General features: G+C 30.4%; 1 protein-coding gene across 1 annotated transcript; it reads right to left on the minus strand.

Annotated features, from left to right (window-relative positions):
* LOC132938604 (uncharacterized) lies at positions 1-1,739 on the minus strand. Its single transcript, XM_061005528.1, has 3 exons — positions 1,301-1,739; positions 1,046-1,170; positions 1-965 (listed from the first exon to the last, which is right to left on the minus strand). The coding sequence occupies exons 1-3, from the start codon at positions 1,511-1,513 to the stop codon at positions 842-844; spliced, it is 462 nt and encodes a 153-aa protein (XP_060861511.1). The 5' UTR covers positions 1,514-1,739; the 3' UTR covers positions 1-841.
* Between the last annotated feature and the right edge of the window lie 10,657 nt (positions 1,740-12,396).

Consider the following 12,396-nt stretch of genomic DNA (forward strand, 5'->3'; position numbering starts at 1 on the left):
TGTAATCTTATCTCTTCTTCTTTATTAATGTAATAAAATAATTTTAAAAAACCAGAGGACATAATTATAATAAACATAATAAAAATAATAATAATCATAATAATAATAATAATAATAAATAAATATTAATAATAATATTATTAAACAACAGTAGTATGTTTTTTTAATTATGTCTAATAGTGTGTTGAAAAAAATAATAAATAAAAATGTTGATCTAATCGCCATATTAAATGACAACGAGATAAACATTATAAATATTATTACAATAATAATGTTAGTCGTAGTAAAAAAAGTAAATAGTTAAGTAGCTATAGCCTCAAAAAAATAATAATATAACTTATTCTTACAAACTTAGGTATAATCTAAAATGCGAAAAATTAAAATATAAAAATACTGTGATATAAAGTCTAAAGGAGGAAACCTCTTATATGGGTTAAAATATGATCTTCCCTAATGGCTAATGCCCTTTAATTTGTACGAAAAAATATAATAATATTGAAAAATACATAAATATAATTATTGTATAAGAATAAATGATTTCAACCGAATAGGTTTGATATAAATTACTAATGATTTTACTTTTTTTAAGTATATATAGGTATAAGTACCTAAATAAAAATAAATTACGAAAAAGCTTTAATAGCATAAAAAAATATTTCTTCTTCTTAACTCTTAAGACTAATTAGAAAAAATAGTAAAAAATATGATTTCCGGAACATAAGTAGATTTGGTATTAGGAATAAACTAGTATAAATTCACTTGTCCGGTGGCGAAGAAGCAGCGCCAGTGGTGGGGTGTTGGCCGCCGCTTCCTTGCTGTGGACATATCCCTCGCTCAAATCTCATATGGTCGTCGGTATGATCTCCGTTGTAGTCAACGGTCTGGGCTTGCAGCGGTACACGTACGCGTTCACTGACAGGTCGTCATCGGTTTTCAAGCACGCCAAGTTCTGATTGCAAATGCATCTGTAATCAAGCAAAAGTGTATTTAAAACGACTGTTATATTATTATTTCACTATAATATAGTGCTTCGGGATGGACTCACGTGTTTTTCATGAAATAATCGATACGGCGTGTGAACGGCACGTATATGGCCCATCCACACGGGGTATTTTGGTGGCACTCTTTTAACGGTCCTGTGGTACTCTCGGTAGCTGAAGCGATAGCCCTCTGGAAAAACAACAACAACAAATACGTTAAATGAAAATTCTATAATACGTACGTTGTTGTATCGTTTTCGGAGGAAAACTGACGGGCGAAAATACAACATTATGATGGCATAAAATAAATAACGACTTACCTTATTCTTGATTACGGATGCGCAGCTATCCGTGGCTAGCAGCCAGAAACATAACATCATGAAAAAAGCGGAGACGAGCATGTGGCTTTTGTGGTTCCTGGAAGCCTTGCTGGGTCGGCCGATGATCACTTTCATTTTCGGGGCCTCTTGAGCAGTTACCAGAGTCGTGTTGTTTCTGAGCATCGTGATGGTTTCGACTGATTCCGCCGTCATGTTGTATGGAGTGCAAATGAAAAATTAAAACGGACCGGTATACGGTTCAAAAAAAAATCGAATTCGAAATGAGGAAGACCGCGGTCTTGTGAAAAACGATTAAGTTCCAAGAGACAAGAAGACTTCCGGAGAGTAGCCGATTATTATAATCGTGTGCAGGTATAAGAATGAACGGACAACGTGCGTGTGACGCGAGGTCGGTATGTGCAGACTGTTTCAAATCGAGGCGGGATAATGTTTTATATAGAGGGTCGGCTCTGTGGGAGGGGGGGCCGCCGTTCAATGGAGAGATCCGCCGCCGTTCGATCTAGTATACAAGGTGTAGTACGGTTGCCACCACCGCCGCCGCCACCACCACCACCACCATCACCACCGACGCCAACACCACCACCACTACGTCAACCAATAGTCTCCGCCGCCGCCGCCGCCGATAATGTATAATATACATTATACATATTATAATTTATAATATATTTTAATAATAGGTACGTGCGTTTCAAATCGTTCCTCTAATTATATTAATATTATTTTTTTTTTCTCTACCGTTGCCGATGATTCATTGTAGAAATTCCAGAACAACTTTCATTCGTCTGATATTATTATGATTATAGATAATAATATTATGTAAAGAACGTCGAACGCGACCGGTCATTTTAGGTCTAGGTCTCTCTCTCTCCCTCTGTATTCTATATTATAATAATATTCACTACTGCTGCAGTCTGCAGATGTCCGAACATCAATCACGCGGGCGCGCGCGAGCGGGTTTTTTTTCACTATTCTCATTAATTATTTTCCTGCACGTTTTTCATTGCCAAATGTTTTGCGACTTTTAAACGTTATGAGTTTTTTTTTTTTCGTAACACCACACATTATTGTATCATAATATACGTTTTTTCCCGTCGAACAGCTTGCGCGCACATTATAATAATATTATAATAACATAATCAGAGCCGATGACAAACGAGTTGGCGCATTATCTAACTCGCGTGCATTGGGTAAATTCGACTATAATGACTGAATCACGGTAGTTTTGGTCGTAGATAGTAATTAAATATTATCAGCTATAATATAGTACGGCCGATACATCATGGGATTGGCAGCCGTCGGTCATCACAACTGTATACCTACGGTCGTAAACTGTTAATGTGCATAATTATTCCAATGAGATCCTGACGCGAAGAATCAAACGAGTTACGCCTATAAGAGCCGTTTTTTACAGTGTCCGGTAAAGTGTCGGTTAACGCTAGCCGACCGATAGCAGATTTTATTACCGACAGAATTCGGCCGGTTAATTTTAACCGGACTTTGTAAGAACGGCCTTTAGTATACGTATTATATCATATTATAATGTTGTGTATATTAAACACGGAAAATGCAATTATCCGGACGCTTAAATATATCATCCGTATAGGTAGAGTGCTGAATATTAGGTGGTGGACCGTATCGATTTACAATAATCTATAGTGATATCCATAAGTCACTGATTAAGTACATACTGGGATAGACAACATATTATACGTCGTATGTGATCTATCTCAAAGCGTACATCCAGTATTAAATAATTAATAATTGTAAACACTTTTTTAATGAGTATTTTATATAATATGTCAAAATAATATTATTATATTATATAATATAACATAGTGTAATGGCAAAATTATCTTTCAAAGTTTCAAATGGTCTTAATTTATTATAGACACGGTTGCTTGACGGTTGCACGACGAATGACGATATTATGGTCATTTTGTATTATGAACGTCGTATATTATAACCTTAGATCATATAGTATATCATCTATACCATATTGTATATCATATTGTATATGATCTAAGATTATAACAAGGTAGATGACAGATAACAATATGATATAATAAATTAGATAAGTTGGTAGGTGCCTACAACAGTACTAGTGTACTACCTATGCAATATATCACTTGATATAATGTAAGATATACAATCATTTATAAAATAATTTTCTAACGATGGGTGACAAACTATATAGCATAGTCAAATTCTATGAAAAACAATTTACAATTAAAAAATGTTTTGCTTGAAATTCATAAGATGTATATTATAATATATAGTAGTTACTGCTCATATTAAATAGATTTATTCTGAATTATAATTATTATAATTATTAAAAATTGGAAATTAAGTAATAAAACATGATACTGTAAAATATCTATAGGTAGGTACCTAGTTACATAACAACAAATCGGAATAGATATTGTACAGTGGTATAGGTACTTATAATTAGCATTATAATAATTAATTAATAGTATCAATATGACATTTTAAAATCAGTTGTAAAACATAATCCTTAAAAACACTTTTAACTATTTTTATTAGAAAAATATTATGCAATATTGCAATCTATATGCATTAATTTTCTTTCAATAACAATATTGCGTAGGAATGTAATGGTTTTACAATAATGTTTATTTCTTTTTTATTCTGTAAACACTTTTTCTCTCTCTAAACTTGCTCAAAAGTATCAAGTATAGCATATTTTCTGAAAGGTAATGTTCTTGAGCTGATACTTTAAAAGAAGTCATTTTTCGATTTTCGAAACGCTACTCGAAATAAAAGCGGTTAAAAAAGAAAAACGTATGATTTCACGATTTTATAATATTAAATAATTACGGGCGACGTTTTCTACCAGAAATATTGCTTCAAATGAAATATGACAAGAGATATTTTTCGTTGTATTTTGGATTTTGTTCCTTACGGTTTAAAATTTGGGAAATTTAAGCCATTTTTGAGCTATTTATAGACATTTTAATTTTGGGAGTTTTTTTTGTTGTAATTCGGTTGAAAACATTCGTAAAAACTTGAAATTTGGGTTGTTTACTTATATTAGCCTTACCTAGACGACATTTTGAGCGACTTATGAGCTTTTTCTTTTATTTTATATTTTTTATCATTTTTATGATATTTCCTAATTATAAATTATAATTATAATTTTATAAATTACCTATTTATATAAATCGTTCTTAAGCTGTTCTTAAAACGCTTTGTTTATCACCATAGAAACGAATAAAATTAAATAAAAAAGATTCCCTCGTCCGCTCAGAATCGCTTTTTATCGAATGCAATCATTGTATTCAAATCGAATACAGTAAAATTACACTATCCAGTCCGAGGCCCGAAGGGACGATGGACAAACATCCACCACCAAAATGCGCTGACCTACTTTTTTTTTTTAATTTAAAATTTTTTTAAATATTATCATATTAACATAGTCTGTGTACACAATAAGTAGTCGCAATAATGCTTCGATTTACAACTTCAGTATCTTGTTCGATGACAAAGTAAATCTAGTTGGTGCATTGAGAGGGTCAACATTTTAACAAAAAAAAATTAGATATGTACATATTATGAGTAAGTAACAAAATATAATAATTGTCATGAAAACGAGTTCTTCAGCTTATTATAATGTAAGGATAAATAATTTAAAGGACATCGTAAAAGGTTAGTTGGAAATTCGTAATCGAAAATGCGGAAGAAAAATTTAAAAAAAAACGAATACTTACTTACAAAAATATATGCATTTTAAGAGTTTATATTAATATACTAATACTAATTTATATTATATTATTTTTTAGTTTATACTAATATATTGTTTTAGTAAATACTTTTAAAAATACAAATTTAACTAAACGAGCGATAGTATTTAACGTGATTTAAATATTTTTAAAATCAAATTAGTTAGTTTTTAAAATTGAATTTCAAGTATTTTACTCCTACATAAAATATTATTTTAAATTATTTCCTTGTGCTTATACCACAACAACATAACTCATATATATTACTAATATTTATTCATATATTCATGCAATTAAGATCAAATGAACACGAAATTAATTTTAAAAAGACAGAATTGTAAAAACCAAATCATATAACGTTATATCGTTGCTACTTACCGACTATTATTAATGTCTATTATAGAGCCGTGCCAAGGCATTCGGAGGACGTGCCACTCGTCACGGATCGTAGTCGTCAACATTTTTCTCCACTAGTAAAAGAACTCTTGGTAAATCGACACGATTTAATACTGAAAAAGACTTGTACATTTCTTCACTTCATATATTATTGATTTATGATGTATACATATTATTGTTAATGTTAATCAACGTGCTATAGTAGGTATTTATATAGTTATATAAGGGTATTCTCTAAAAAAAAAAAAAAACAATCGTCATTCAATATTTCAATAAATAATGTATTTATTTTTGAAAGCTGTTATAAGCCCTACTCATACAATTAATTATTTACTTAACATTTATATAATATACATTTACCCGTATGTATGTAATATAATATCACTTATCTTATGCAGGTACGAGAATATAAATGAATATACAATTCGTAATTATGTCGGTACAACATGGGGTACCTACATATGATGTCCTTATATGAAGAAATTGTTAATATTATTTGTCTACTTCGGTGATTATATATATAGGTAGATCGAACGTATATATACTATCGCATATAGTATTGGGTGTAACACTTCAGTAATATATGTAAATTGCCTATACCAAGATAGTAACTGCTGATGAATTTGTATTTTCATTAAATTTTCTCAGTTGACCGCCTAAAGAAAATGGGTTAATGGTTGAGCGATTTTCTTGCAATATATAGATTTACTTTACCGTGAAAAAATTCTATTTTTTTTAAATATGCTTTTTTCTACACTTAAAACATATATCTGAATAATAATTATTAATTATCTTTAAATGTCCCTATCTAGAAAAAATAAATCGTTTCATAAATCAAAATTTACATATACCTACTATATATTGTAGTACCTATATGTCCTACACGGTTTAGGTATAAATCGGTAAGTGCCTAATACATATATAATGCACATCATGAGTTATGACTAACACGTGCGTTTCATCATGTCGTTTCACGTGTAAATCAAACTTGAAACCGGTAATATTATGTATATTATGTAGGTCTCGGCTGCCTCTCATTTGCATTATTATCTATTTTTTCCCACGAATAAAAATTACTTAATTAATAAATAGGTAGGTATATGAAATATAATTTATACTAGTTTCATGAAATCAATGTGATCATACTTCGGGTGACCATCATATTACCATATTAATAATATCATATATGTACCGACACTTAAATTATAGGTTTTTGTTGCTACAGTACTGCTTATTCGTAATATCCTATACAAAATTGTGATAACATCGAACTAATAATATTTGCTTGAGCTGGAACAACATAATATTCAACATGCAGTGGTGAGGTACAGCCTACGAAATGGAAGTTGATAGATAAAATGCGTAGATAAATAAGTGTTAATGTGGCACAAACAGAATTGGACGAATTTTGGGAAAATTTAAAGCAAAAAGAAAATGGGTTAAAGATAAACGGTTTTTACAAAATATCTGACAAGGAAAAAAAGTAAGGATAATTGTATACCTAACAATAGTAATGCTAGATGTGATGTAACAATAATAATTAGGTAAATGTATAATAAGTAATAGTTATGTATGACTTATGAGTAAACTATATTTTGTTTTAAATAATTGTACCTATAAGGCTATAACCTGGGTACGAAATAATAATAATAGCAAATAATAAAATATATTATTTGTTTCTCTGACTTCAATTGGGTTGTTTTACCGAACCTTTTTCCTTGGCCTCCCCCCCCCCCCCCACCATTTTTACCTCCGTGCATAATAATTTTATATAAATAATTTTATTATTCTATAATTGTACTTACTGGTTATAATTTTTAGGTAGGTTTATTCATTTTTAACTTTTGATTACAATATATTATGTACTTAGGCACCTACATACTTTAAAATCGACCAAACCAAAGACAATCGAAATTGGTGGTAATCACCGGTGGGTCGATCGTTGTGTTATAAGCTTGGCAGATAATCAATAGTCAATACTTAATTATTAACTACATAAAATAATAATTGTATTAACTACGATCTACGACCAGATCTAGCTGCTATGCAACGTAGGTTAAAGATAAGGTTTTAGAACTTTTATAACAACGATCGTCGATCACTCATTTCAGACCATGGTTGTATTATGGTAGTATTTAGTAGGTACCTATATACATAAATAATATTATAGTATTATACCATAGAGTAAGAAAATAGTCGGTAAAAAACACTGTTATATTATTTTCATGATTCACGAATATTTCCATATCACTATAAGTTTGATATCCATGTGAAAAATAGAAAAGTTCATTTTTTTTAAATTTACTTGTGCTTTTAGTTTTTACTAATATTAGTTTGGTAATTAATTCAAATAAAACCTTAACTGTAATTACTACGGATGTGTAATAATTATGATAATGAAAGAAAAATTAAATGTGCGGCAATAACTAATATTATTTTTATGATGTAAAAATTATATGAAATCGATTATAATTTGTTTAAATGGAATTCATATTGTATTATAGATACATTAAAATTTTCATTTCCGTAAGTATTTTAATTGGATTATATACTATCATGAATTGTTAAACTTTGTTAATTATTTAAACAATTAGTGCCTATACTGATTCATATTTCTCGGAACGAATTTTGATTACAATATATTATTATGAATTATGATAATAAAATATTTTGTTTTTATATATACGCACAAAAAACGTGTACCTATAATATAGTATATAAAAGTAAAATTATCTTATTTTAAATCATTTTGATAATGTGTAATGATTAAATTGCATGATACATTTATACTACAAGTACTATGCCTACCTGTATACAAGTGACTAAGTAAGCAATTATTTTTTTCTCGTGTAAAAACATTTTATTATGATTTAACGGTTGATAAGGAATATACTTAAAAAACAATATAAAATAGTATGAAACATTAATATTGAAATATTTTCCTGATAGTCCAGAATATTGTCTATTAATGTTTGGACATTCGAAAAATTACTAAGCTCATAAGATAAATAACGACCAATGAAAATAAAACCGATTATTTACTCGTCAAGTAAGTATGTTACTACAATAATCGCATTGCTAGGTACTCGTACGGTCTTCACTCTACGATAGTTATGTTTAAAGTTGGATCCGACGTACCAAATCTAATCGAAATCGGTAGTAGAAATGGTTCGGACTTCACTTTCTAATCGTAATGCCAAAATCAAAATGACAAAATTAAATAAGATTAGCTATATAATCTTTTCTTACTGAAGAATAAAATATAAAATTAAATAAATTGTGATGTTTTAACCTAACTTATCTAAACTTTTACGAATAGTTATTACATCACTGGCCTACCTATATCTAGTTATATCACTTATAAGTTATATGTATTTGGAAATTAGCTCAGAAATTTGCGAATGCAGTTCCTCGGCAATGCGCGTAAAATAATGACATTATGATACCTACTAGTATATGTTATAAAATACTAAAATAGGTTTAATAATTCATTTAAATTTAAAAATATCTGCATATTTCCATTGAAAGAATTATAGATATATGTTGATTTAATGGTAATATACTCGGGGGTGCGGGGGTTGAGCCCCTTTATGTTTCACTTTGTCCGGTAAAATACTATACAGCCCACCTAAATTCTACCAAATTTCCATCTATACTGAAATTTTGCCTAAAAAGAAAGGTAAATATTATTTATTAAATATGTAAGTATGTTTGACTAAAAGTTCTAAACTTATATTTGTTCATAATTTCTATAATTATATTTTCTTATGTGTCGTTAAGTTTCATTTAAATTAAAACTGTAACACAAACTCCATTTATTAATTTTGTTTTGTCTAGTGTATCTACATTTAATTTCAATAATTAAATGTTTCGTTACCATGTTTCTCAACAATTTTTATTTCGTCCAATACATAAATATAAAAAAATTAATTTCATATTACAAGAACAATTAATGAAGTAATTACACTTGGTTAGGTCCACAATGCATAAATAGTTAACCCTTTACTCACAGCTTACTGTCTGGTCTCGGTGAAAATCCTACTTATAGACTATTATAGTATTACTTATCAAGCGATTATTATTACTATTAGGACTCAGATTTCGATGCGTTTGCGTCTTTATTCTGGAATGCTTGAAACTATGATTTCCAAGATACAAATGTGTTTACAGTAATCACTATGCTTACAACGAATTAGTTGGGTATTTTTTTTGCATTTTTCGATGTTTTTGATGTTTAAGTGCATTTTCAAATGTTGTTAGGGCATTGTTAACCTATTTCTAGTAATATATATAGAAAATTAAATTAAAAAATAATATATAAATACACATTGTACTAAAACAATATAAAGTACTCCGGTTTTTAAATAAAATAATTCACAAATTTATCTTGATTTCTAAAGAAATCCTGGGAATTTTTTTTTAGTATTTTTAAGTTATAAATGCATTTTTTATGGGCATTTTTCGATACTTCATAGAACTTTTAAATCCGAACGTAAAATATTCACGACGTATATAGCGTATTTAACGTATTAAACGTGAGGAAAAAAATGTCTGTTACGACTAAAAATTGTCGGGAAGAGAAAATATGTCCTTTTAACAGCCATCGTCGATACTCGAGTGAATATTACAGTATTCCACCTAGTTACAAGGTAATCATCGTAGACGTCGTACACAGGCTACTGCGTGCGAACGCTTATCACAATATTATTCCGCTGAACGCGTTTATATTTCTATAGACGGCGGGCAATGAGAACTATTAATTCCGGAATGCACTGTTCAGTTTTTTGTTATCGACGGTTTTTTTGGAATTTGCTTTTTGATATTCCCGCAGGACACCACATAATAATGTTATGATAATTATTGTTGCTATACAGAATGTATAATGTTATTATGTTTATACGTAATATAATATTTTATTATGTTTGTTCCCGCTGCTTCCCACACATACGCAGACGTTGAATAATCTTATATTATTATTGAGTTTGGGAAAATATTTGACTCTGAAATGTGTTTTACGTGGTATAATAAGCCGACAGATAAGAGTATAAGACCACGTGTCGAGCGTAAAATGAAATAAAATACACACTCACACAAAGAAAAGGGTCATGCACATGCGATTCGTTCTGGCGCAGTAGAAATATATTATGATAATAATGCGAGTAAATAATGGATTCGAGATGAAAAATCTGGTAAAACCTATTAAGTTAATGCGTAGTTGTAGTCACTATTATATATATGCCTTGTCGAATCGTCTACCCGCGCCTATGAAAATATATTATTTTTTTTTTTCCCATTTCCTCTTCCTCGGTCGCTCCCCATCGCCATTAACATAATATATCATTAAATCTCTCCGTCTCCATCACGATGCATATCTCTCTCTCCTCTCTCTCGCTTTTTATCGCTCTCTTGCTCTCGCTCTCCCTCCGCGTAGGCTCTCTCCGTACCTGTTGCAGCTGCATAATTTTATATAGGCATGATGGTAGTTAAGTAAATCATTCTTCCTCTACATGAACGCTCACACGCACACAGCCCACAGCCCACAGGTGCTTCTGACCGTGACGGGCGGTAAAGTGCGGTCCGTCCAAATGGAGGCGGGGCACCAACCGGAGCCCGCAGGCGTATCGAAGATCCCATCAGCTGCCTCTCCCGGACGATTCTGCGTCCGCCGCCGACTTGTTCGGCTGGGTCGCCCGCCGCCCCGCCGCCCACCGCGCCCGAGCCCCAACAACCCTATTCAACCAGAACCATGGCCGCACCTGGTTACTCCGCATGCAACATGTCATTATTGTTGCTATACGGCCAATGATCATATTTTATTCATCCCCTTTTTTTTTTTTTTTTGGGTATTAGTTTTTTTTTTTTTCATAATCGTTTTCTCTTCGCCGACCGACAGTTGAAACATTTTATATTTATTACTATTATACGTGATATTATTGAATTCCCACGACGTGTTCAAAATATGCGCATTGGCTTTACAAGTTTTATTACTTTCTATAATACTACATCACTATACCTATATGTATAATACGATGTAGGCACATTGCCTGCATTGTCAAACGTTTTTCAAAAGGTATAAGCCGCGTCGCATGCCCTGCAGGGCGCGCGTTATTTCAATGGACGTCGCTTATACTACAATATAGTTACTATATATATATATAGTATAATACATTATATTTTCAAATAATAATAGGTACAACTGCTCCAGGCTCCTAAGCATCAGGTGAAGAATAGTTTATGACGTTCTAAAGAAAAATATTATTAAAGGTACATTTTCAAATAATGGTTTAAATCGTAACAATATAATGAAATTATATTATAATCTCTTAACGGATAGGTTAGGTTTTAAAATATGAATTATACCTGCATGTTAGGGAAACAACGATGCAATACGCGATAAATGTACCAAAATTATTATTATATTTTTGCGACGGTGTATATAATAAAACATTAAAATACTGGTCATTGCCCATTGGTTAGTTACATTTTCGCAGATAAGTACATAATATTTCGTATTTTAATATTTTCCTATTCACAGACATAATATTGACAGTAATCATTATTCTGCGGGAAAACTAATGTTCAATTTGTCGTAAATCGTAATAAATTAGATAAAATAGGTAAACGATATTTAATATCGCCATATAATAATATGTTATAGGAACTATTAATCAATTGTTCTAGTGACTGGTTGATCTAGTTAATTTATTTGTTTTTCGATTTAGTACTTTTCTTTTTTATATGGCATAAATTTTAAAAATGTATGTTGAATAAAAAAAATTTGTTAAATATTTCATGTTTTTTAATACTTATTTTGGAAAAAATAAAAACATTCATATTTACATATTTTGACCTTTTCATTACCTATATACATAAAAAACTGTGCCCCATATGCCCCTATTAAATATTAATAACTATATATTGCTTAGTTTTATAATAGTTGTG

This window comes from Metopolophium dirhodum, chromosome 2 (assembly GCF_019925205.1).
Source record: "Metopolophium dirhodum isolate CAU chromosome 2, ASM1992520v1, whole genome shotgun sequence".
Classification (NCBI taxonomy): domain Eukaryota; kingdom Metazoa; phylum Arthropoda; class Insecta; order Hemiptera; family Aphididae; genus Metopolophium; species Metopolophium dirhodum.

Coding starts and splice junctions, on each gene's coding strand:
- LOC132938604 (XM_061005528.1), bottom strand. CDS start 1,513: ATGACGGCGGAATCAGTCGAAACCATCACGATGCTCAGAAACAACACG. Junction 1,171..1,300: donor CATCCGTAATCAAGAATAAG/GTAAGTCGTTAT, acceptor TTGTTTTTCCAG/AGGGCTATCGCTTCAGCTAC. Junction 966..1,045: donor GATTATTTCATGAAAAACAC/GTGAGTCCATCC, acceptor GCTTGATTACAG/ATGCATTTGCAATCAGAACT.